The sequence below is a fragment of the Panthera leo genome, chromosome E1 (genome assembly GCF_018350215.1).
Source record: "Panthera leo isolate Ple1 chromosome E1, P.leo_Ple1_pat1.1, whole genome shotgun sequence".
NCBI classification, from domain to species: Eukaryota; Metazoa; Chordata; class Mammalia; order Carnivora; family Felidae; genus Panthera; species Panthera leo.
Genome location: NC_056692.1, coordinates 55553376 through 55577760, shown reverse-complemented (window position 1 = coordinate 55577760; position 24385 = coordinate 55553376). Strand labels below are relative to the sequence as shown.

The window sequence follows — 24385 nt, the reverse complement described above, 5'->3', positions numbered from 1 at the left end:
TGTCCTGCCTGGTTTCTCCCTCCTCCGCTCCCAAGAGCCATTCCAGACCAGCCCGTGAGTGTCCTCGAGGACCTGGTGGTCAGAACCCTCTCTCCTCTTCTTCACAGCCGAAACCCAAGCGGGTGGGAGCTGGTTTTCCCAAAGGCTCCTGCCCATTCCAGACGGCCACTGAGCTGATGGAGAAGATGCGGGCCGAGAAGCAAGCCCCCCAGCCTGTGCTGGGAGGTGAGCGGGAGCTCCCCAGCCAGCCCCGCAGCCTCCAGAGTGAGGACTGCAGTGAGTGCCTCCCGAGGCCCAGAGGAGAGGCCCCTGGAAGCAGTGCTCATTGTGGGGGGTCCTCCCCTGAGAAGAAGGCGACAAGTCCCTCTAAGGGCGGTCCCCTTGCCAAGGCCCGGGCCAGCAAGAAACAGCAGCTCCTAGCCGCAGCAGCCCTCAAAGATTCTCAGAACATCGCCCGCTTCTGCCAAAGGGCCAAGAGCCCGTCTCCCCTCACCTCAGCACCAGGGACAGGAGGTGCCAGCCTTTCCCATGAGGGAATGCGGGGACCCCCAGCAGTCCCAGAGAAGTGTGCAGGGGAAGATGGAGCCCTGGGGTGTTTGGCTGCATCCCCCCAGACCAAGGAGTGCACCAGTGAGAGGTCAAGGTAAGGGCTCTGATAGTTCTGAAATTCTTTGGAATCTCTTTTGCTAACTGGATCTCTGAAGCCCTGGCCAGGGTGTGCTCTGCTGGGCCAGCTGAGCTGAGGGTGCCGCTGGTGCCTGGAGCCTTTGACGCCTGCTCTCCTCCCTGGCCAGGGCCTGCCCACCCAGAAACCAGGGGTCCCCTGAAGGCCAGCCCACCCCCACAAAGGAGACACGCACGGGCAAGCGGCCCAGAACCCAGCAGGTACTGACAGGGATGGGGCCACAGGGGAGGAGGCCTGTAGACTAGGCTGGTGTCTGCTCTGTTCTCCCGATTAGGCATTTGGGGAAAATTCCCTCTTTTTATATCCCAGAGTTAGATGGGCTGGGCTGGAGGGAGCCAGCGGATGCTGAGGCCCAGTCTTCCAGAAGGAGGGGAGGGGCTGTGACAGGGAGCCCGAGAGTGATGCTCCATTTGGGTCCTGCACAGGAGAGCCCAGAGAGCCAGGCTCAGAAGAGGCCTTGCCTCTCAGCCAACGCCTCCATCTTAGCTGAAGCCGAGGACAGCATCTTGGCCAGCAGTCAGAACACCTTGAACCCTACAGCCCAAGGCTCCTGTCCTCTCCCGGTCCCTGGCATCTCCCTCAAGGAGGCTGCAAATGTTGTGGTCAAATGCTTGACCCCTTTCTACAAGGAGGGCAAGTTTGCATCCAAGGTAGGGTAGGTGGGTGGATTCTGCCCTCTCCTGGGCCTGGGATACCTGGGCGCAGGACAGGTCCTACCTATAGCCAGGACAAAGCGGGGCGGAAGCAGGCTAGGTCCTAAGGCCGCTGCCTGCTTCCCTGGGTCCGCCTTGCCCTTGGGTCATGGCTATGGGCCACTGGTGGGGGCAGGGCAGGGGTCTGCACCCTTTGCTCCTGTCACCCTCCGCCTCCAGGAATTGTTTAAAGCCTTCGCCCGCCACCTCTCACACTCGCTGACTCAGAAGACTCCTCCCGGAAAGAGCGGTGAGTGCCTGCATCACCAGGCCAGGGAATTTGCGGGGCTCGGTGGTGGGGAGGGGACTGGCTCTCATGTTCCCCTTCTCAAATCTGTAGTAAAGGAAGAGGCCCAGCATCTCATCAAGCAGTTTTTCCATGGCCGGGCCCGGTGCGAGAGTGAAGCTGATTGGCACGGCCTGTGTGACCCACAGAGATGACCGGCTGCTGCCCACTAGGGCCAGAGTGCTCCCCCGGCCTCAACCGGGGGCCAACCTGGGCCTCGCTCAGGAATGGGAAGGTGGAAAGCCTGCAGCCATCAGGAGCATCCTCTTTGCTCAGGGTCCCTCCCCCCTCCAACCATGCTTGCTTTGGAGATGGCCCCAGACGCCTCCTAAATCAAGGTCGGAGGCCAGAGGCCAGCCACCTTTCTGCTTGCAAAATCTGAGGTCTTCTTCCTCCTAGCCTCCCTTCCTCTCTTGGCTGGGTTTTCTGAGCCAGATCCCCAGGTTAGGAGGTAGTGGGGCGGTGTGGCTGCTGCCAGGGGAACAGGAGGAAGGCGTGGTCCCTCCACCTCTTATTCTTAACAAGTTGTAAGCCAGGGTGAAGCCCACCCGTCCGAGGCGTTGGCCCCTTCAGGTCCTGGGCCACTCCCCCCTTCCCTTGCGAGGCCAGCTTCCAGGCTGGCCCTGGGTGCAGAGCGCAGGAGAAGGGCAGCCTCCGCACCCTGCGCTCTGCTCAGTTCCTGGTCGGGAAGGCCGGGCCGGACTGAGACGTACCTGAGAAATAAAAGTCCTGTTGGTTTTGACACCCCTCCCCCGCCAAACACAAACACAGCCTTTTTCTCTTGGGAGTTTTATTTCCTCAGCATTTGCTTCTCCCAGGCCTGGGATCGTTCTGGTGTTGAGCCAGGGCCTGGCGCCATACGGGCATCTCCCCCAGGGTAGGCAGCATCAGCTGCCCAAGCGAGTTCCTGCAGCCCCCACTCCGGGAACCCCCCAGGGGGGAGTCTTGCTACTCTCTTTCCCAGTTGATGTCACCATAGTAGCTCCTGCCTCATGGCCTCCACGTGGGCCAGGAGCTCCGTGCTGCGGGAGGTTCCAGAACAGCCGGGGGTGGGGGGGTGGAGTCCAAACCAAAATGGCCTGATGGCACCCAAGGGAGACCTTCCCAGTCAGACTTGGGTGTGGGAGGGGCCCCTTCCTCGTCTCCTCCCCTCTCCCCACCTTCTTGGGTGAGGCCAGCCGTTAGTTGGAAGCAGTGCCGCTGTCCTTCAGGAAGGCGATGGTGTGCTTCAGCTCCTGGGCCTGCCGGGGCACAGGCACATGAGGACAGGGCTCCCCGCTCTGCACCCCCACCCCACGCCAGGCCTGGGTCACGCGTGCGCTGCCTTCCCAGGATGTCGTCGGAGGCCCTGGCCGCTCACCTTCATCAGCTCAAACCAGATGGTCTGGGGGTTGTCGGCAGAGCCGTAGTTGAGTTCCAGGCCAGGGGGCCCATCGCTCTCCAGGGGGCTCAGCAGGTGGAGTCTCTGCAGGTCCTTCAGGGCGATGGAGCAGTACAGTTTCTGGGGGCAGTAGAGACAGCAGAGCTTGGACCCTCTCAGGGGAGGGGTCACCGTGGATGGTGGGAGAGTGGCGCAAGGTGCTCAGGCCAGCACCGGGGCGGGAGCCTGGCCCACCTGGGAGCTGGGGTCCATGAGGATGAGGTGCTGGCGGTTGAGTCCCAGGAGGCTGGGTCCGGGCAGGGCCAGTTGACTGACCCGCAACACCACGTAGACGGTGTAGCCAAAGAAGGGCAGCTGGCTCACAGCCTCTGGGAAGGGAGGGGCCGGGATAGCAGTTCTGGTCACTGTGGCCCTGGGACCTGCCCGACGGCCTCCAGGTTGGATGAGCGGGGCAGGGCAGGTAGAGAAGCTGCCCTGCACCTTCACCCCTTCCCTTCACGGTCTCCTGCTCCGGCCCTCGCAACCCCCAGGGCCCCAGACCCACCAATGAAGCTGATCTGTGCTTCTTGGGAGCTGCATGCTTGCATCCACCTCAGCTCCTGTTCCATCAGGTTCTTTATGGTTGACATGCTCACTTGCCGTTGCAGCGGCTTTGGCAAGTAAGCCAACAGGTCTTGCCTACGACACAGACTGGTCAGTCGAGGCTGGGTATACAGCAGGTGCTAAATAAACGAGCAAGGCTACTACAGGCAGGTGAGGCTGGGAATCCGGTCTTAGGAATGACGTATGGGCCCTGCCCTTGAGGAGCTTGGGATGGGGAAGTCAGGTGTACACAGCCTCCACTACTCCAGGCCCATCACATTGAGGCCAGGAAGGGTACAGGTTGAGCGGCCTTGACCTTGGAGGATTGGGTGGGGGGCCGAAGGAGAGGCCCTTGGGTGCATGCTGAGGTGGGCCTCAGCACCAGCAGGGGCAAGGGGTGACGGGAGGTGTGGGGCCACCCTCACACTCACTCTGACAGCCGGTCCTCTTGGGTCTGGCTGCGGTGCTGCAGGGCGGCCAGCCTGGCCAGTTGAGTGTTTGCCTGGGGACTGACCAACAGCTTCCCCTGGAGATAGTCCCGCAGCACCTGAGGAGGGACAGCAGTGAGGGGAGGGGACAGCTGTGCCTCAAAGCCCCCACTTGGTGGTGGCTCCTGGGGCTCGAGCTCGGTCCTGTCACCATCTCTTCTTCGGGGGAGGGAGGCTTGGAGGTCCCTCGCCCCGGCAGGGGCTCGCTTGCAAGTTGCTGCCCGGGGCTGGGTGGGGGGCAGGGGGTGGGGGGCCCGGGGCCAGGGGTGGCAGCTGACCTGCTTGTAGTGGCTGGTGATGTAGGTGGGGTGATCGAAGTGCAGCTGGGTCTCCCAGCTGAGCCGCCAGCTGTGTAGGCTCACGTCCTGATCCAACACGCTGTTGAGGTACTCGTGGGGCCACAGGGGCCTCACCAGCTCGCCTGAGTGGGGAACCCAGGTCCACAGCTTGCCCTGCCGTCCAGGGTCAACCCTGCCCCCGCAGGCCTGCCAGCCCCAGCGTGGGAACCCGCCTCACTCACGGGCACACAGCTGGCAGGTAAGCCACCTCCTGGAATCCAGCCTGCCCCCCCCCCCCCATTTCTCCCCAGGCAAGGGGCTCACCTTCCTTTTTGATGAGGAAGAGGGCGAATTCCTGCATTTCCTGGGGGTCAGTGATGCCCATCTGCCGGCACAGCTCCTCCAGCACTTCTGCTGCCACCTGGGCACAGAGACAGGGCCGTGGTGGGGGAGGGGACTTGGGGGGGCGGTCCCGATGCCACAGCTTTCCCATCCCCTCCAGCCCTTCTTCCTCAGCAGCCCCATGCTCACCGTGAAAGTCTGGATACTGGTTTTGTAATCCAGACCCCCTGGCAAGTGAATGAGAAGCGGGCGGACTGCTTGCCCTTTCTGCCAAGACAGATTGCAGGGTCAGTCTTCCAGTGGCCAGAGGCCCCAACTTCCTGTCCCCCACCAGGGAGTCCCAAAATGCCCAGCCACCTGTACCCCCCCCCCCCCCCCCCCCCCCAGTACCAGGAAAGCCTGAATTTCACCCGGAGAGGGCAGCCGCTGGCGCCCCCCATATTTGACCGTGTGCTGGAGGTGCTCCTGGCTTTTCTGGGCCAGCCCTGCAGAGGGGAAGCAGGCTGGGGTCACAGGCATCTCCAAACCCCTCGCCAAGCTGTTGAGACCCCAGGCCGGAAGTCCCTCCCATAGGCACCTTGGCTTGGGCCTGACTCCTGCAGAAACTTGGTCACATAGGGCATCAGCGTGGTTGACGGGGGGAAGAAGCCTGCGAGGAGGCTGAGGAAGCTCCAGCCACGAGCACAGTGTTCCCTGCAGGGCAGAGAGCCTGGGCTTCAGGCTGGCCAGATCCCGGCCTCAGCACCGGCCTGGCCTCCCTGCTCCCCCCGGCTCAGCATACTCACCGCTGAGGGTGTCCTGTGACCTGTTTGATGACTTGGCAGTAAATCTCATCCCTGAGGTTCTCCTCCCGACACAGCTGTGGGGGCAGGGTGGCATGGGGTCTAAAGTCAGGGAGAAATCCTGCTAACGGCCACGGGCAGGCGGCCAGCTCTTGGTCTTTGTCACAGCTTGTGCCCGAGTGGTCACTTTCTAAATCACTGTTTTCATCTGCTTATGGGCTATGCTCGGCCCTGTCTTCTCTGCTGGCTCCCCTTATCCTTGACCTCTAGGGAACACCGTGCCCTCGGGCCTCTGTCTACACGTGCCCTGATGATCTCAGCTCCTCCCACCTGCTGTCTGCTGGTGCCTGCCTCCAGCCTAAACTTCTCCCTTGAACCCAGGCCCCCTGCTTGGAAGAGTGGACCCCAGATTTCACCTGCCCAAAACATTCCTGCACCAGCCCAGACCTGCTCCTCCCTCGGGCCTTCCTATTGAAGATGGTCACTGCTCTGCCCAGGGCCTCGGTGACACCCTTGGCCCCTCTCTGTCACACCCCCCATACAATTCATAGCAAACCCTGTTGCTCTGAGCCTTTTCCTCTCTGCTGCTACCTGTGGGCTCGGCCAGCAGCACCGCCCTCACCTGGTGATCGTGGCCATAACCTCCTCTGGCCCTTACACCCCCCTGGGAGGGGTGGCAAACAGCCAGAGCCATCTCAAAGTGTAAGCCAGTCCCTCTGCAACCTCCTCGAGTGCCCCTCCTCTTGAGAAATCAGAGTGCCAGTAGTAGCCTACGATGGCCTGCCATGACCTGGACCTGCCACCCCTCCCAGGCCTTATCCTCCACCCTGACCTGGCTCACTGGGCTCCAGCCATGCTGGCTTTGCTGGTGCTAGAGACTCGCCCTGATCAGGACCGTCACCCCTGCCCCTCTCTCCGCCTGCATGTGTTGCCCGGATGCACACGTGCCTCTCTCCCCGGCTTCCCTCAGATCGCTGCTCCGGTGTCACCTTGTCACCAAGCGTCTGCATTGTAGCATCCCCTTCCCTTCTGTGTCATTCCCCACAGCACTTTGAACTCTTGGATACATTGTGTCATGGTTTTGCGACTGTCCTCTCTCACCAGATTGTAAGCTCTGCGAGGACCTGGCCTGCTTGGTTCACAGCCATGCCCCCAGCATGTAATGGGGACTCAGTAAATTTTGGATCATTTGAAAGACTAGTGGCCAAGGGAAAGGGGAACTCACTCAGGCCCGGGCATGAAGACCGGAACAGACCCTCGGGCACACGGTACCCGCCCCCCACCCCCTACCAGCTTTCAGCACACAAGCTTTTGCTTACCCTCAGCAGCTCGTAAAGGAGCTCCGACTCATTCTTGCCCCGGGGCTTGGGCTGGTCCTGCATGAACTGCATCAGAACTGCAGGCAGGAGGAGAAGCTGGTGAGCTGGGTGGGGGGCCTGGCCCTGGCTCCTGTCACCAGACAGGGCTTTCCCCATCGTCTCCTGCCTTGCTCTCGAAAATGCACGGGAGCCAGGCAGAGCAGAGCAATCTCCACATCAGCGATGAGGAGACAGGGCTCTGAGAGAGAGGGGTGCCGTGGGCACCTGTGGCTGCATATGGCCCAGAGCCAGCTGGACATACTGCAGCCTGTCTGTCCAGACCACACACGACCCACCACTCCTTGGGTGTGCGTAGAAGGAGGTGAGGGCTCTGAGGTACAGTAACCACCAGTGAGCTTCCCTGAGTTGACAAACTCGAGGAGGGAAGGAGACCTGGCACCTAGGTCCAAGGCACCACGGATATGGGGACACAGGATGCTGTGGCCACTCACCCTGGAAGCTTTCCACAGCCTGCCTGTTGGCATCCTCATCACTGAGGCTGATGAGCGATTCTTGTATGGGAGCCTGCGGCCGAAGAGACTGGGTTGGGGGTCTGTGGGGGCCAGAGGGCAGATCCGCTGGCCCGACTCCTCCCCACCTGTCCCCCTCACCTTGGTGTACTGCACCAGGCTGGCCATGGCCTTCTTAGCATCTCCGTGTGTCTGGTGCAGCCTGAGGGGGCAGAGGGGAGGACAGCCCTGCTTGCTTGCCCCCCCTCCCCCCCATCGCAGGTTGTGTAGGGCGAGTGCTAAAAGCACGGGCCTGGTGGCTCTGAGCAGGAAGGCCTACTTCAGGGAGACTGAGGATGGGCAAGCAGAAGGGTGGGCCCGGGGCACTCACAAGGTCTGAGGCTTACGGAAGTGGTTCAGGGCAAATTCCTGCATGGTGTAGTTGTGGGATTCCGTGGACAGAGAGGGGCAGGCCGCAGAGTGGGTCGAGCTGGTGGCCTCAGAGTTGTCACTGTGTGTCCGGCTCCGGGGGTGGGCATGGCGCTGGGAACACAGGACGTCTCATGCCACCCGAGTGCCCACGGGCCTGTCCAGAGGCCATGCCCAGCCCCCACCCAGCCCAACCCAGGGAGAGCAGCTGGAGGGAGCACACCACCAGGAGGGTCAAGAAGTGTTTACTGAGCATCTTCTAGGGGACCACTGCAACACTGCGAGGGAACACAAAGGCCATACGGCCCAGGCCCTGCCCGCAAGGAGCTCACAGCCTTGCTGAGGAGACCAGGCAAGAAATTGGGAGAGGGCAGAGGGGCAGCATCAGACCAAGCACCACCCGCCAGGCGGCAGGTGGACCTGGCCACTCAGGGGCAATCAAGCCCTTTGCTTCCTCGCCTCCTAGTTAGGCCTCGCCTTCCCCCGCCCCCTCCCCCCAATCTTCCTCACCTCCGTGGCCCTCTCCCACCGAGCCAGCCCTGGCTCTCCGTGCTGCAGCTGACTCATGTGCCGGCCACTCCTCTCTGGCGAAAAGGAAAAGTCTGGAGCAGCAGCTGGCTGAACCATGTTGGTGGGAAAGAGTCCAGAACGGCCCCCGGTGGAGCCGAACTGCCAACCTGGAAGGCACCCAAGCATGGTGGCTCGCCCGCCTGGCCCCTCTGCCCCTCAGAGGCTCCGCCATGGGCTGCCCTCCCTGTGCCAGCCACCCTGCTTGCCCCCCAAGGATACCGGGCTCCAGAGCGGCCACTGGCAGCAGCTTGATGAGGTCCCCACGGTGGAAGCTGAGGAGGCTGTGGTCATCGGTGATGTAGCTTCGCAGGGCGATGACATAGCCAGAGTCCTGCAGGCAAGAGGGCGGGCAGGTAAGGGAGCCAGGCTGCCTGTAGCCCCGGTCCTGCCCGCCTCACCAGCTCCCCCTGTTGGCCTCGCCCGCCACCCGGCACTCCAGAGTTCCGAGGACCCCTGGTGGCTTGAGGGAGCTCGACTGACCAGCCCCTGCCCCCACCCAGCCCCCTGCCCGGCTTGCGCTTGCCTTCTTGAGCTCACTCAGGAACAGCTCAATCGTGGCCTTGATGGCACCTGCCCGGGCCGTGTGCAACACCAGCTGCTCAGCCTTTAGTGACAGCTCCAGAGTGGAGCTGCCCAGGCACTCCACGCCCAGCACCTCAGCAAAGCTGTGCACAGGTGGAGGCATGAGCTGGGAGCCCTCTCACCCCTGGGGCCATCCACAGCCCAGCCCCCAGCCCAGGTTCACCTGTATGAGCAGAGAGTCTTCAGCTGGTTGAGGTGGACGCTGGGGCCTTGGGTCACCTTGAGCAGCCTCAGCCCCCGGTGGGACACGCCCAGCAGCTGCACGTCATTGCTACTTTCACCCTGCCCGGAAGGAAGGTGACAGGCTCCCGGTTCCCCACCGCCATCCAAGATGCCCCGGGGGGTCCTTCCATTGTGCCCACCCCACCCCCAGCTCTCATCCCTGCCACAAAGGCCCACGCAGGCCACGCTAGGAGCCAGATTGTGGTACTGCCATCCCCAGCCCTACATTCAGCCTCACTGACCGAGACAGGGAAGATTCGGGAGAAATAATTGGCCCAGTTGTCCCGAGCGGCCACCACGATACGCTTCTTGACGTTGTCCTCGGTGGTACTGAGCGAATCTAGGCCCACCTCCAGGTCTCCTGTGGGCAGGAACGGCCCAAGACTGTCCTCAGGCTCCTTCACAGGGGGACCCCAGAGTTTGCTCTCCCCCCCCCTCCAGCTCTTCAGCTCCCCAACTCCAGGGTCCCTGGACCCTACCCAGTAGCTCTCTCATTTTGTGCCGCTCATCCTGGGAGATCCGGATGCAGGACTCGGCAAAGGTGTCCCTCAGGATCTGGGGGGCAGAGCCAAGTGGTCACCACCAGATCCCAAAGCCAGAGCTCACCGTGGAAGCAGCCACATGCGGAGGAAAAGCTAAAGAGCCCCGTGGGCATGGGTGGAGCAGGGAGGGACGTGGGGCTTCTGAGCCCAGGGCCGCCTCCGCCTGGAGCTCCCACTCGCCTCCCCACGGCCACCTGCATGAGCGGGCTGCTGTTCCTCAGTCACCGAGATAAATTCCCCCTGAAGGAACAGAACCTGGGGGAGGAGGGGAGGCTGCTCTGGAATTTGGGGGAAGAGCTAGGGTCCTGGGAGCACTCAGCGGTGGCAAAGAAGCATCGGGGAGCGTCTGCCGGGTGCCGGAGCCCATGTTGGGGACTATATACGCTTGATTTTGCATCCTCCTTACAGGCCAGTAGTGGTCCTTACTCTTAGGGATGTTAAATAAAGGCAGGGCTCGAAACACAGCACCTGCCCCATCAGTACTGCTCTCCTGCCTCTTGCACTGACGGTAACCTGGCCCAGACGCAGGAGCAGTCTGTCTGTCCATGTTGCAGGTGGCCCGGGCCCTCACCTGCTCACAGAGGAGCCGGAGGCAGTAGGGATGGCTGAAGTTTTCCCGGGGGTAGAACACCTGTCGGAGAGCACGGGGATGGAAAAGAGTTGGCAACGGTGCCCCTCTTTGGCCCCCCACTTCCTCTCAGACCCAGAAGGAAAACCAGGCCTGAGGAGGTGGGTTGTGGGGAGGCAGCCCCAGTGTTCGTGTGTGGGGAGACGCTGGGCCCCCGCCCACCACCTGCCACCCCTCCGCAGCGGCCAACCCCCCACCCCCCGCGCCCACCTCCTTGCGTAGGAACAGCCTCCAGGGCGCACCGACGTAGGAGAAACACACGCTGCCGGAGGGCACGAGCAGCTGGGTGGAGACCCCCTGGTCCCCCATGGGCTCCATCAAGCCTGGCAGAGGGAAGGGCCAGAGAGCTTCAGGCGAGGAGCTGCCAGAGCCCGAATGGCAGGGATGTGGGGACAGAAGACCCTCACCTCCCTGGGGCCCTGCGAGGGCTCTGCCCACTCGACCTCTGCTGCCTCCGTCCTGCCCATGTCCCATTTCCTGCCTCCGTCTCCAGCCCTCCTCTTCCCTGCTGTCCTTCACCAGGTCAGCAGGGCCACTAAATTCCTGATGGAGCTGCCAGGTTTGTACTGAGGACACCACCCTGTGACAGTCCCTCAGGGCCACATGGGCCCCAGGAGTGCCCGGGCCCCGCCCTGGACGGCAATGAGGAAGCTGGGGCTCCAAAGTCCCGAAGCCTGAGCACCCCGAGCGGCCGACCTCAGCCATGAGTGCTGACAGGCCGCTGGGAACCCAGCCGTCTCAACGAAGCCCACCACCGAGGGACAAGAGGTTCCTCACCACGGGGCTCTGCTGAAAGGGTCCCTGGTTCCCCAGGCAGTGGGGGCGGTGGAGGAGGTGGGGGTGCATGGGCAGTGGGCGGAGTCTGGCCAAACAGACCCTGGTCCTCTTTGATGGAGTCGGAGGGCCCAAGCTGTGTTGGGACCTTGGGTCGAGGGGCCACAGGTGGCGGGGGGCCCTTCTTGGGGCTGGGGGACAGCACCTGGAGAAGGCACAGAGAATTTGCACAGCTGGCTCTAGGGGTGAGGCTAAATTTACCCCAGAGAGCCTTGGACTCCCAAGGTGAGAAGCCATGCCCTGGACAGGATAGGGCCTCACCGATGTGGATGTGTGGGCACCACTGATCCCCAACTTAGCCAGAGCCTCATCCTTGGGATTGTTTTTCTTCATGAAAGACGTTGGGGGCCTCCTGAGAGAAGGAAGAGGTCACGAGTCCACAGGGTGACTCCCTGGGGAGTGGCCAGCCCTGGTCACCCCCGGGACCCACCTGGATGGCTGCACTGGCACAGGAACAGGGCCCGGGCGGCTCTGGTACATGCGGATGATGTTGCGGATCTCCCTGCTGGGCTCTGCCCGCCGTCGGGGCGCGGGGTCCGAGCTGCGGACCGGATCACCACCATGCCCCGCCTCCTGGGCCGGCTCAGCCTCAGCCTCTCGTGCGGCTTTGGCCCCGCCTCGTGCCAGTGGCTTCTTCACTATGGGGGGAGGAGGAGGGGATGGCACTGGCCAGGAGGAGAAGGAACAGGTGAGGCCCTGTGCACACCCACAGGGCGGGCCCTGCCCACCCCCCGTGTTCCCCACCACCTGCTCTGGGCTCTTCCTCGTCCTGTTCCTCGTCCTGCTCCTCCTCCTGGGGGATCTGTATCTTGGCCGGCGGCTTCACTGTCTTCACCTTGATCTGCTGCTGCCCTGAAAGCGCCCCAGATGGCCCTATTACTCTCCACCTGGCCAGCCCATCAGCCTCCTGGACAGGCTACATTGACGCAGGGGAGCAGAATGTGCCCCACACGCCCTGGACAGGCTGGGGCGGACGGGTCTGTGCACAGGCCTGCCACCTCGAGCGCCCTCACCCAGTTTCTGGAAAAAGTCCTGTTTCTGCTGGAAGCTCTTGGGCCTCCGGGGCTTGTCTCGGGGCTCCTGGGAGATCTCCTGTGGGCGGGAAGGGGGAGTGAAGGAGCAGCCTGGCCAGCCAAGTCGCCACTCTCCCAGCACCTGCACCCCCACCCCATCTCTGGGGCCAGGGCCCCGGGCATCTTCTCATCTTCCTGCTCCCGTGGGGTCTCCCGGCCAGTCCTGGAGCCCGCTGTCTCCACCCCAGGCCGTGCCACCTGCCTGGCCTCAGCTCTTCACCCTCAGGCGAGCACCCACCGATTCCAGCTCCTGCTCCGGCTCCTCCCGTGGAGCCAGGGGCCTCTTGGGCTTGGGGGTGACGGCTGGGGGTGAGGTCGGGGCAGCAGCTCCACGGGTCTGGGCCTCTGCCTGGCGCTGACGCTGATGCGTCTGCTGCTCCAGCGACAGGGTCATGGCCTGGGTGGTCATCTGCTGGGCCTGAAGAGGGAGGGGGCAGTGGGCCCGGTGAGAGCCGCTCTGGCTCTGCCCCGCGGACCTGTCCCCACGAGGCAACCTGCGGGCCCTGCCCACCCTCACCAGGATCAGCGCCTGCTGGTTGATGAAGTTCTGCTGCTGGGCCGCCAGCTGCCTCGGGTCCACACTGGGAAGCAGGGGCTGCGGCTGCGGCTGCTGCGGCACCACCATGGCTGCAAGTGGCATACAAGTGCCAAGCTTGCTCACGGCCCTCCGCCCACCGTCCCCTCCGGGACCCTGGTCGGACCCCCCCTTCCTCCGGCTCCTACCCGAGAAGGGACCCGGGATTCCACCTTACCTGGCATGGCAGGGACTGCGCCCACCGCCGGCATCATGGGCATGGCTGCAGGCATCATGGCCGGCTGGTATCCGGGCATCTGCATCATCCCTGGGTAAACTGAGGGCACAGGGCCTTCCCAGGTCGATTCCTATCTAGGCCCAACGACCACCTCCCTCCAGCCCCAGACAACAAGAAGAGCGGGGGCCACGGGTGCTTCCTGCGGGGTCCCAGGCCATGCTTGCCTGGGGAGACCCCGGATAGGTGCTCAGCCCTGCACTCACCCATGGGGTAGCTGCCTTGTTGCATGGGCCCAATGGCGCCCCCTCCCTTCATGCGGCTGCTCAGAGCCCAGCCTTGCTCCAGATCCTGAAGGGACAAAGGCCATAGGCCGTGGGGTCAGAACTGGAGCCCTGGGAGAGATGGGAGAGGCATCGGAGTGGGGCAGGGGCAGGGGCGGGTGGGGGTCGGGTGTGTGTGCAGAACACTCACGCTGCGGCCTGGGGAGAGGACCGGCTCGAAGAGGTGGTCCAGGAAGCCGTCCAGACTCCCTGAGACCTGAGACTCGGCTGTGGGGCCAGAGGCGGGTTAGTGTCACTCTAGGGTATGGGGCTGCCCGCACCCCCATTCCCATCACGTGCCAGCCTTACTGTGTCCATTCTTGCCTTACCTGTGTGGCTCCTGCTGGACAGTGTTGGGGGCGGACCCGGAGGTGGATCTGGGGGCAGTGAGGGGGCCTGGATGCCAGGGGCGGGGGGGATGTCCTCAGGTCTGCAGGAGACAGTGGGCCCAGCTAAGGGGGCGCCTCGGATGGGGGTGGTGCCCCGGCTGAGGCAAGGGATAGAAGCCGCTGTGGGGGGTCATCCCCGTGTGGTGGGAGAAGGTTAGGTTGGAGGGGGGCTGGCCCTGCAGCAGGTCCTATGAACCCCAGGGTGTGATGGGGTAGCTACGGGGGGTCACCTATGACAGATCTGAGACAGGAACAGGCTGGGGACAGGGGCGCTGGGCGGCACCTACAAGCCACGGGGGGCAATGGGGTAGCTGCGAGGACTGACGGGGTCCCCCAGGTCCTCAGTCTGGCCGATGAGGTCCAGCACGAAGTCACAGCCAGCCAAATCCTGCCAGGAATCCCTGGAGTGCAGTGACACGGACCAGCCACGGGGGGGCACCTCCAGGCCTCTGGGAAGGACGGAGGCAGTGGTCAGCCAGGAAGACGGCCCCCCAGGGAAAGGGCAAGGACCTGAGCGCGGGCCAAGCGGAGGTGGCTGGCGGAACCTGGGTTGGGAACTGGTTTCCTCAGACGGCTCTCCTTCATTTGCACCCCACAGCCTTCTACCTGTACATCGGCTCTGACGTGCTCATTGATTTATGGAGCCCACTTACCCCTCCATGTCCCCACCCCCACCCAGCCTCACTCCCCCGGGGAGCAGGCTCTGGCCCTGGGTTTGCAGGAGGCACCTGGCGGGACACAGGAGGATGGGACAGTGGTCAGCGTTGGCCACACTCCCCACCCCGGGCCCCAGTACCTGCTCTGCAGAATAGACCCAGCGAACTGCTCCCCCGTGGTCCAGGACTCCACCTCGGCTGAGTAGCACTCCTCTGCAGGGACAAGGGGTGGGGGGCCCGCGTGAGCGGCCGCAGGTCCTCCCTGACAGGAAGGGGCTGCTGTCCCCACGGGGCTTCCAGGAGCAGGACAGAAGGGAGATCAGGGTCACGGGAGGTGCCGCTGGAGAGCGGAAGGTGAGCATCACCATTGAACGTAAAGACGTCCAGTGCCATGCGGCCCCGCCGCCGTCCCGCTGTCCACTCGAGCTGGGTGGGCGGGTGGGCGCGTGCCATCCCGGGGGCCAGCCGCGTCTGCTCCAGGGCCCCCAGGAGCTTGTGCTGGCACAGTGCTGCCATGCCTGTGGGGGCCTGGTCGGACACAAACCTGTGGGGACAGCACGCGGCTGCTGTGGGGGTGGGCAGCCCACCGAGCCCGGTCACTGGGCCCCCGCGTGGCAGGCCCCTTACTTGAGCAGCGGCTTCTGCAGGGTGGGCATTGGGGGAAAGGCGCTGAGCAGCATGGCCATGAGGGCCCAGCTGCGCTGGCTCTGCTGCTCGTCCGGGTTGTGCCAGATCTGGGCCACGAGCTGGCTGAAGATCTCGTCCCGCAGCCCTGGTCGGCGCTGCCCCTGTCGCACCAGGTATTCGCCCATGGTCTGCTCCTGCCAGGAGGGCAGGGACCCGTCCCCCAGGAGCCGCAGCAGCTGTAGACACAGAGCGGGGACGAGTGCAGGATGTGCAGACCTCCCTTGTGCTCAGCCAGCACCTAGGAGCCAGGGCCCGTCTCACCCCGTCCCCTCCCCGATGTGCCACTCACCACCTTGTTGATATCCAGGGCGTGCTGAGGGTTCTCCCCGACCAGCCGGGTCAGGGGCTTGGTCAGTGGCTGCCCAGGGTGGGGCAGGGATGGCTCCTGCAAGCAGGGAGGGTGACAGTGCCTGAGCAGGTGCTGGTCTGTGCTGACCTGCTGGAGACAGCCCCCGGCAGAGCCCGCAGGAGCGAGCGCCCTCAGGGCGGAGGGGGCCCGGCAGGAAAACCACCTGCAACGTGCATCTTAATTGTTCTTTCTGGTTAGAAAATTGACACCCAGGCATGCAGGAAACTCAGAAAACGTGGAAAAGGATAAAGAATAAAAAAACACCATTAATATTTCACTGCCCGTCGTGACCACAGCTGACATTTTAGTCTGTCTTACTTTCTATGCATAGATAACACACATCACCCTCCCACACCTGTTACCACTGTCAACAAGATTGGGATCACACTCCGTGTGCAGTTTCGAATCCTGTTCCGTATCCAACACTGCAGCCCAGACGTTTGCCTCGTCATTACACACGCTTTAACCAGAGGACCTCAACGGGAGCGGCGGCGGCGGGGGGGGGGGGGATGCCACAGGGGTAACAAAGGTGAGGCATCATGGATCTAAGTGACACTAGAGGGCTAGGCGTTCAGGTTCAACGGATAGTCTCCTAGAAGTGCAGCCACACCCATCACTCCCATGACAGGAGAGGTTGGGTGCGTTGCAGGGGAGAAGGAAGAAGAGACACAGCCCCTGCCTGGCAGGGCTAACATCTGGGGAGCCGTGGGGGTCAGCCGGGAAGAGCCGAGGCCTGGGGACCCACCTGAAAGCTAATGGATATGAAGCTGGAGAACGGAAACTGGTCAATGTCGGGGGGGAGGGTCAGCTTGGGCCGGACAGGCACTTCCGGGGGCATCGACTCCGTGATGCTATCAGCCAAAACATGTTGACGGCCTGGGGACAGCACGGGAGGCGTCGAAATACCAGGTCAGGCACCGGGCTGTGGCACCGCCTCCCCCACTCACCATCAGCCCCCAGCCCCCGGGGCAGAGGGAGCTCAGGGGAGCCAAACGCATCACAGGGAGGGACCGTGGGGTCAGAGCCACCACACTGCAGACAGACCGGGTGGGGAGAGGGGTCACGGCAAGAGTGACACTAATCAGAACTCACCTTCTGCCGCCTTCAGCATGACGGCCAGCTCAGCCGGGATCTCCAAGCGTCCCAGCTCCTGGCACAGAGGAGCAATTGACAAAGTGCTAAGGGAGGGGCTACGGGGACCCAGCATCCCTCCTCACCCCCAGGACTATAAACGTCTGCAAAGACCGAGGGTTCTGATCCTCGACACAAATAAGACCCCAGGAGCCCACGGAGGGAAAATAGGGCAGCCCGGGGCTCTTCTTAGGGGGTGCGTAGGATGCCCCTGAGAGGTAGGAGCCACGGTGGCTCAGCTGGGACCCCACACTCTCCCTTGAGCCACGCCAGGTTCAGTGGGTTCATAACCCAGCGGACACCCTCAAGCTTCCAGTCCACCTACCATGCCTGGCGCTTTCTCGGAGGTCCTCCTGCTGTGCCAACCACGCCAACGCCCAAGCTGCTCGGGGAGACGCAGGAGATGCTGGGGTCCCGGGGAGGAGCCTCCTCAAACCTCCCGGCAGCTCCTCCCTACCTCGGCAGTTCAGCTGCCCCCGCCAGCCCCCAGCAGAGAAACAAGCACAGACCCCAAGGGGCGGCCACCTGCCACCAGCCCTCCAGGGCCCTCACCAGCCTTAGTGCTGTGGGCGTCGCTGCCCGTCTGCCAGGGCACTGAGGAGAGGGCAGGAAGGAATGATCCCAGGGGACAAAGTCCATCCAGGGAGGGGCCCCAGGGGAGCAGTATGTGGACACTGACCTTTGAGCTTTTTTATGGCCCTCACATTGGAATCATCAGGCAAAAGAGGGGAGCTGGCAGGCCCTAAGGAAGGCCTGGAGGGGATAGGAAGGCACCCCAGACGGACAGGGGAGAGTCAGACTCTGGAGGACGGGCAGGGATAAAGGAAGCGACCTCCAGGAGGCACCGGCCTACAGCAGGCGGCGGGGAATGGGAAGAGCCGGACCAGCAAGGCGGCCTAACTTCTACCCCGAGCTGCCCCGCCCCAAAGCTGCACCTGCCGTCTCTGCCACCTCCAGAGCAGGGGACGGGCCACCAGCAGGATGGTGTTCAGCTGTCCCAGAGCCGCCCGCCGCCGGAGGTACCGCTTCCTAGAGGCCGGTGGGGGTGGGGGAGGAGGGCGTGGTGAGGAGTCCAAACTTAGTCCAGTACCTGAATCCCCCAGCCAAGACATGAACGTAAACACTGACCCCGGGCCAGCGGCCCCCCACCCCAGGTGCTTAACAGAAGCAGCAGGGAAGGGACAGGACACTTTGAAAGGACAGGTGCATTGAGCAGGCGTTCAGCGAAGGAGATTAAGGTCTTAGACAGCAGAGCCGACCACTGGGCTCACTTCCCTCCTGTTTAGTCCTCGCGGTCATGAGCAAGTTACTTTCCCTCTCTGTTTTCTCCCTACCATCTGCAAAATGAGGATTCGTGTAATACCTGCCCCACCACAAGATTAACTGAATCAACCGACATGTTGAGAAGAGTCTGACATATTTTTATTTAAGAACTTCTAAAAACGAAAAAAAAAAATACTATCACTGGAAATCCAATAAGACATCACAGAAGAGATTGTGTCTTTGAGAATTTTCCAGATATAAGAAAGACCAGACTCCTCAGTAAAGGAGTCACAAGCAGGATTAACATTAAAAAGTAAAAAAATGTGGGGCGCCTGGGTGGCTCGGTCGGCTAAGCGTCTGACATCGGCTCAGGTTATGATCTCGCGGTTTGTTGAGTTCGAGCCCTGCATCGGGCTCTGTGCCGACTGCTCAGAGCCTGGAGCCTGCTTCGGATTCTGTGCCTCCCTCTCTCTCTGCCCCTCCCCTGCTTATGCTCTGTCTCTCTCTGTCTCAAAAATAAATAAAACATTAAAAAAAATCTTTGTAAATAAAAAATGTACAGTTTTGAGGTGCCCAGCTGGTTCAGTCTGGTAGAGCATCTTGGGGTCATGAGTTTAAGCCCCATGTTGGGGGTAGAGTTTACTTAAAAAAAAATAGGAGGCACCTGGCTGGCTCAGTCGGTGGAGGGTGTGACTCTTGATCTCAGAGTTGTGAGTTCGAGCCCCATGTTGGGTGTGGAGATTACTTAAAAATAAAATCTCAAGAAATAAATAAAATAAATGTATAGTTTTGGGGCCTCAAAGAACACTACCAAGAAAGTGAAAAGGCAACCCACAGACCGGGCAGGGGAACGTTTGCAAATCACAGATTTGATAAGGGTTTAATATCCAGGATTTATAAAGAACTCCTACAACTCAGCAAGACAAACTGTACAATCAAAAGGCAGACAGAAGACTTGACTAGACATCTCTCCAAGAAGATACACAACTGGCCGAAAAACGAGATGTTCAACCTCGTTCGTCATTAGGGAAATGCAAATCAAAACCACAATGAGATACCGTTTCACACCCAGTAGGATGGCTCTAATTTAAAAAGTGGAAAATAGGGGCGCGTGGGTGGCTCAGTCAGCTAAGCGTCCGACTTCAGCTCAGGTCATGATCTCGCGGTTCATGGGTTTGAACCCCGCACTGGGCTCTGTGCTGACAGCTCAGAGCCTGGAGCCTGCTTCGGATTCTGTCTCCCTCTCCTCTGCCCCTCCCCTGCTCGTGCTCTCTTTCTCTCTCAAAAATAAATAAATAAACTTTATAAATAAACAGTGTGAAATAAACATCAGCAAAGCTGTAGAGAAACCGTAACCCTGGCTCATGCTGCTGGAACAGGAAACGGGGCAGCCGCCGTGGAAAACATCTCCTCAAAACACGAAACAGAATTACCACGTGATCCGGCAATTCCACTCCTTTCAATTCCCAAAGAATTGAAAGCAGAGACCTGAACAGATACTCGCACGCTCACGTTCCGAGCAGCCTTCCTCACTGTGAGTTGCCAAAAAGTGGCAACAGTCCAAATGACCACCGACGGATGAGCGGATACACAAGGTGTGGTCTGTGCGCACGATAGAACATTATTCGTCCATAAAAAAGAAATGAAGTTTTGTGGCTCAGGCGGTTAAGCAGCTGACTCTTGATATCAGCTCAGGTCGTGATCTCACTATTGATGGGTTCAAGGTCCACACTGGGCTCCACACTGACAAGCAGGGAGCATGCTTGGGATTCTCTCTCTCTCCCTCCCTCTCTGCCCCTCCCATGCTCACACACTCTCTCTCTCAAAATAAATACATTAATTTAAAAGAAAAAAAAAAAACGAAATGAGGGGCACCCGGGTGGCTTAGTCGGTTGAGTGTCCAACTTCAGCTCAGGTCATGATCTCACCGACTGTGAGTTCGAGCCCCTCATCAGGCTCTGTGCTGACAGCTCAGAGCCTGGAGCCTGCTTCGGATTCTGCATCTCCCTCTCTCTCTGCCCCTCTCCTGCTCACGCTCTCTCTCTCAAAAATAAAAACTTCTTTAAAGATTTAAAAAACATGAAGTTCTGATACCGGCTACGACATGGATGAACCTTGCAAACATTATAGTTAGCGCAGTGAGCCAGGTGTAAAAGGAAATACTGTATGAGTCAATTTCCATGTAATATCTAGAACAGGCAAGTTGGTAGAGACAGAAAGTAGACTGGTTACTAGGGACTGGGGGAAAGGCAAGCGGGGAATAATTGCATAAGAGATGCAAAGTTTCTGTCGGTGATGAAAACATTTTTGGAAATGGATAGCGCTGATGGGTGCCCTGCCCCGGAAGGCTTCCCTGGTGTCCACGGCACTGCCCTTACTTTGTCTCAGCACTTTCACACCACCTTTGGGGTGCCTGGGGGCTGGTTTACCGTCTGCACCTGATTCCCCAGTGAGCCTGGTAGGCACTATCTCTGCCTTGATCCCTGTGTCCCCGTGCCTGGCTGGGGCTGGGGGGGAGGGCGGGTGGTGATGGAGGAGGTCAACCAACAGCTGTTGGGTGAACGAGCAAAGACAGGCTGTGAAAGTGAATGGGAGTTAATTATGTGAGAAGGGGGAGGGAGTGTTATACGATCAAGAAACCCAAAGAGCCTGGAGTATAAAACTCTGACCTAGAGGCTGGAGAGGCAGGCAGGGCCTCACACAGCCTGATTCGTGCTTTTATTTTATTTAAAAATTTTTTAATATTTATTTTTGAGAGAGAGGCAGAGACAGAGTACGAGCAGGGGAGGGGCAGAGAGAGATAGAGGAAGACACAGAATCTGAAGCAGTCTCCAGGCTCCGAGCCGGCAGCACAGAGCCCGACGTGGGGCTCGAACCCATGAACAGTGAGATCATGACCTGAGCTGAAGTCGGACGCTTAACCGACTGAGCCACCCAGGCGCCCCCCGATTCATGCTTTTAAAAGAGCATTTTTTGCAGCGGAGTGAAGAACAGACTAAAAAACACTCAAGGAGTCAAGACTGCAGTTTTGGGTGGCCTTAGCAGGTAGTGGGCTTCTTGTGAGTAGGGGCATTCAAGCAGAGGTTGCAGGGGTATGGGCGGGGACTGCCCTGGGGCAGATAGACTTGCCTTGAGGCCCTACCCCTCCCACACCCTGCCCCACCAACTGAGAAGCCCCCCTGTCCCCTGCTCATCCCACCCCTGCAGACCTGGCCTGGAGCCCTCGCACGCGCGCCTGCATCCGCGGCAGGAGGAGGAGGCGGAGGCGCTGGCGAGAGATGCAGGCGCGCAGGCTGCGGTGCAGGGCGAGCAGGGCCTGGGAGCGTCGCCGGGCCCAGTGCCACTCCAGCTGCCGCCAGCCGGACTCCCGCAGCAGGACCTGGGGGCAAAGGGGAGGGCTCGGGCAGCCAGGGCCCACCCTGCTCTTCTCCTGAGGCCTCCGCCTCCTCCCTTCCAGCAGGACAACCCATTCTTGTGGGGAGCCCAGGACACCTGCCACCCAGGCCCACTCCAAATCCCGACGTTGTCCCCGAACACTCCTCTCCCTTTCCAGCCACGCCTGCCTCTCTGCACACGTGCACCCACCTGGGTGGCTCCCAGGTGACAGAGGGGCGACTCAGCCCCCAGCACCTGGCTCAGGATGGCGCCACACCTCTCCCGGTCTGAGGACTCTCCCTGCCCCTCTGTCCCCAGGGCCCGGAACCTGCCCCTCAGATGGAGAGCTGAGGTCAGAACAAGCACAGCGAGGACCTCCCTCCACCCTTGTTCGACCATCCCCCCGCCCCTCAGAGTCTACTTAGTCCCTAAGTCATTCAACAGCGATTTGGAAACAACCTACTCTGTGCCAGGCACCCAGCAGGGTTTTGCTGTATGGAGGAGGGACAGATGGAGGCTTGGTGGTGGTGGTGGTGGTGGTGGGGGGGGGGGGGTAATGAACAGGGAAGGAGAGAGGGATGGAGGGAGAGAAGGAGAAAGAACAGCTCGAGGAAGAGGATAGAAGCCAGGCCTAAGGTCCCTAAGAAAGTGGGTCCATCTCCGCCCCAAAGGAACCCCGGGTCTGCCAGCCGTCCCTGTGGGTCTGGGCACAGAGGTCCCCGGGCCCTTGGCCGCCCCCATCCTGGGGCCCTACCTGGCCAAGAAAGCCTGGAAGGGCACACGCACAGGGAAGTTGGCACTGCGGGTACACACTGCCTCCAGGATGCCTGCCTGGAGCAGCTGCTCTGCCACATGTTCTACATCAAAGAGACCCGGAAGCTGTGGCCGTGGGAAAGAGCCAATGAAAGCTGGGGTTTAAAGCTGCAGGGGCCACTGAGAAAGGCGGGGCAGGTGGATGGGAAGGCTCCAGGGCCATGCATGGGGTGGAGGGGAGCTCACCTTTCCCGGGTTGGGGTTGAGGCACTGGATGAAATAGACATGGCTCCTGATGGGAGGAAAGGGGGTCATTTGGGCATAGACCAGCCCCCCTCCGTTCAACTCCCCGGGGTCTCCTGTGGGGGGCACTGTTCTCACCTGCCCAGCTGGGCTAGGAGGTCCTCCAGAGAATGCTGGAAGCGAGACGCCAGTGTGGGTTTGCCTCGCCCACCCCGGGACCGGGACTCTGCTTCCTGGAACAGGCTGCCCACCAGCTGCAGGGCAAGAGGAGGCTGAGCTGGCTTGCCCCCCAGGCCTCTCCATAGCCCTGCCCGTGCCCCGTCCCCGCGGCGCTGGGGTGGGCCTGCGCCCCTGTCCCTGCGGAGCTGGAGTGGGCCTGCGCCCTGTCTTTGCAGAACTGGGGGCAGGGAGCAGTCCGTAGCATCCAGACCCTGGAGAGCTCAGCCCATGGTCCAAAGTGCCAGGGGCTGCCCCTTGGGCAAGAGTGTCCGGGGCAGAGTGGGGGCCACAGTGTGGAGGGGTGGGGGCCCAGAGAAGGCTGGCAGGGACACCTGGAGCTGGCTCTGAGCAAGCATTTCCACCACGGCAGGGTCAAGATGATCCCGGTTTCTGTCCACAAACTTGTGAACCTGCAAGAGACAGTGTGGGGAGCGGAGGGGAAGCCAAGGAGGGAGGCTGGGGTCTTGGGGACGTAACCCAGCCTCTCCCCACTGAGCTAAAGGGCCTCCTTTGTCTCTTCAGCTAGAGCCTCTGGGAAAACTGGAAATCCCCAGGCAAATGAATGGACCTGGGCTCTTATCTCACACCAGATATAGAAATGAACCCAAAATGAATGGATGGATCAAAGACTTAAACTTAAGAGGAGCCTGGGTGGCTCAGTCGGTTAAGCGCCAGACTCTTGATTTCAGCTCCGGTCATGATCTCACGGTTTGTGAGTTCGAGCCCCACGTCGGGCTCTGTGCTGACAGCGCGGATCGCGCTTGGGATTCTCTCTCTCCTTTTCTCTCTGCCCCTTCCCCCGCTTGCTCTCTCTCAAAATAAATAAAATTAAAAAAAAAAAACAAGATCTAAATGTAAGACCTAGAACTCCTAGAACTCTAAAACTCTTAGAAGAAAACACAGGGAGAAGCTTCCTGACATTGGACTTGGCAATGATTTGCTGAATAGGACACCAAAAGCACAGGCAAGAAAAAAAAAAAATAGATGCACTGGATTTCATCAAAATTAAAAACTTTTGTGGGGCACCTGGCTGGCTCAGTCGGTGGAGCATATGACTCTTAATCTCGGGGTTGTGAGTTCGAGCCCCATGTTGGGTTTAGAGATGACTTTAAATAATTAATTAATTTAAAAACTAAAACTTTCGTGCATCAAAAGACATTTTTGTTTTATTTATTTATTCTTATTTGAGAGACAGAGTGCATACATGCATGTGCAAGGCAGGGAGAAGGGGCCGAGGTGGAAAGAGAGAGAGACTCTTAAGCAGGCTCCACGATCAGTGCAGCTCCGATGCAGGCCTTGATCTCAAGACCCTGGGATCATGATCCGAGTGGAAATCAAGAGTCAGACGCTCAATGGACTAAGCCAGCCAGGTGCCCCTCAAAAGATAACAGAACAAAAAGACAACCCACAGAGTAGGGGAAAATATCATGTGTCAGATAAGGAATTAATATCCGGATTATATAAAGAACTCCTACACCCGACAACAACGGCTCAATTCGAAAATGGGCAAAGGACTTGAATAGATACGTCTCCAGCTGAGACACACAACTGGCCAAGAAGCACATGAAAAGATTCTCATCATGAGCCATTAGGGAAACATGAATCAAAACCACAGTGAGGCACCATTTCACACCCACTAGGAGGACTATCATTTTAAAAAATGGAAAATAAGGGGGCACCAGGTGACCCAGTTGGTTAAGCATCGGACTCTTGATTTCGGCTCAGGTCATGATCTCACAGTTTGTGAGTTCGAGTCCTGCATCCGGCTCTGTGATGACAGTGTGGAGCCTGCTTGGGATTCTCTCTCTCTCTCTCTCTCTCTCTCTCTCTGCCCCTCCCCAGCTCAAGCTCACGCTCTCTTTCAAAACAAATAAATAAACTTACAAAAATAAAAAATTTAAAAATGGAAAATAACAAGTTCTGGCAAGGACAGAAACTGAAGCTCTTACGCGCTGCTCATGGGAATATGAAATGGTGCAGCCATTGAGGAAGACAGTTTGGCGGCTCCTTGAAAAAAAGTAAACCTAGAACTACTTTTGACCCAG

The 24385-nt window shown here is 60.2% G+C and overlaps 2 protein-coding genes across 2 annotated transcripts in view; one reads left to right on the top strand and one right to left on the bottom strand.

Annotated features, from left to right (window-relative positions):
- The window catches only part of RECQL5 (RecQ like helicase 5), a 35301-nt gene extending 32896 nt beyond the window's left edge, over positions 1 to 2405 (top strand). Inside the window, exons 16-20 of the mRNA XM_042914761.1 lie at positions 108 to 643; positions 795 to 885; positions 1111 to 1335; positions 1558 to 1627; positions 1718 to 2405. Coding sequence (XP_042770695.1) covers positions 108 to 643; positions 795 to 885; positions 1111 to 1335; positions 1558 to 1627; positions 1718 to 1818 — 1023 coding nt within the window. The 3' untranslated portion in view covers positions 1819 to 2405. The remainder of the gene's footprint in view (positions 1 to 107; positions 644 to 794; positions 886 to 1110; positions 1336 to 1557; positions 1628 to 1717) is intronic.
- Positions 2406 to 2516: 111 nt separating this feature from the next.
- The window catches only part of MYO15B (myosin XVB), a 31990-nt gene continuing 10121 nt past the window's right edge, over positions 2517 to 24385 (bottom strand). The window contains exons 17-65 of the mRNA XM_042914507.1: positions 22673 to 22750; positions 22260 to 22375; positions 22125 to 22170; positions 21880 to 22004; positions 21336 to 21453; positions 20960 to 21129; positions 17423 to 17516; positions 16813 to 16869; positions 16449 to 16506; positions 16102 to 16232; positions 15297 to 15392; positions 14948 to 15183; positions 14686 to 14864; positions 14461 to 14533; positions 13952 to 14113; positions 13605 to 13705; positions 13427 to 13503; positions 13219 to 13303; positions 12956 to 13054; positions 12721 to 12830; positions 12424 to 12621; positions 12144 to 12222; positions 11878 to 11982; positions 11561 to 11795; positions 11392 to 11479; positions 11074 to 11275; positions 10507 to 10619; positions 10240 to 10299; positions 9606 to 9681; positions 9369 to 9487; positions 9068 to 9186; positions 8846 to 8987; positions 8542 to 8653; positions 8263 to 8429; positions 7715 to 7866; positions 7486 to 7546; positions 7327 to 7399; positions 6836 to 6912; positions 5520 to 5593; positions 5312 to 5427; positions 5125 to 5219; positions 4924 to 5001; positions 4717 to 4813; positions 4393 to 4535; positions 4058 to 4173; positions 3589 to 3722; positions 3279 to 3412; positions 3024 to 3164; positions 2517 to 2904 (exon numbers count right to left, since the gene is read on the bottom strand). Of these exons, the coding sequence (XP_042770441.1) occupies positions 2845 to 2904; positions 3024 to 3164; positions 3279 to 3412; positions 3589 to 3722; positions 4058 to 4173; positions 4393 to 4535; positions 4717 to 4813; positions 4924 to 5001; positions 5125 to 5219; positions 5312 to 5427; positions 5520 to 5593; positions 6836 to 6912; positions 7327 to 7399; positions 7486 to 7546; positions 7715 to 7866; positions 8263 to 8429; positions 8542 to 8653; positions 8846 to 8987; positions 9068 to 9186; positions 9369 to 9487; positions 9606 to 9681; positions 10240 to 10299; positions 10507 to 10619; positions 11074 to 11275; positions 11392 to 11479; positions 11561 to 11795; positions 11878 to 11982; positions 12144 to 12222; positions 12424 to 12621; positions 12721 to 12830; positions 12956 to 13054; positions 13219 to 13303; positions 13427 to 13503; positions 13605 to 13705; positions 13952 to 14113; positions 14461 to 14533; positions 14686 to 14864; positions 14948 to 15183; positions 15297 to 15392; positions 16102 to 16232; positions 16449 to 16506; positions 16813 to 16869; positions 17423 to 17516; positions 20960 to 21129; positions 21336 to 21453; positions 21880 to 22004; positions 22125 to 22170; positions 22260 to 22375; positions 22673 to 22750 (5577 nt within the window). The 3' untranslated portion in view covers positions 2517 to 2844. The remainder of the gene's footprint in view (positions 2905 to 3023; positions 3165 to 3278; positions 3413 to 3588; positions 3723 to 4057; positions 4174 to 4392; positions 4536 to 4716; positions 4814 to 4923; positions 5002 to 5124; positions 5220 to 5311; positions 5428 to 5519; positions 5594 to 6835; positions 6913 to 7326; positions 7400 to 7485; positions 7547 to 7714; positions 7867 to 8262; positions 8430 to 8541; positions 8654 to 8845; positions 8988 to 9067; positions 9187 to 9368; positions 9488 to 9605; positions 9682 to 10239; positions 10300 to 10506; positions 10620 to 11073; positions 11276 to 11391; positions 11480 to 11560; positions 11796 to 11877; positions 11983 to 12143; positions 12223 to 12423; positions 12622 to 12720; positions 12831 to 12955; positions 13055 to 13218; positions 13304 to 13426; positions 13504 to 13604; positions 13706 to 13951; positions 14114 to 14460; positions 14534 to 14685; positions 14865 to 14947; positions 15184 to 15296; positions 15393 to 16101; positions 16233 to 16448; positions 16507 to 16812; positions 16870 to 17422; positions 17517 to 20959; positions 21130 to 21335; positions 21454 to 21879; positions 22005 to 22124; positions 22171 to 22259; positions 22376 to 22672; positions 22751 to 24385) is intronic.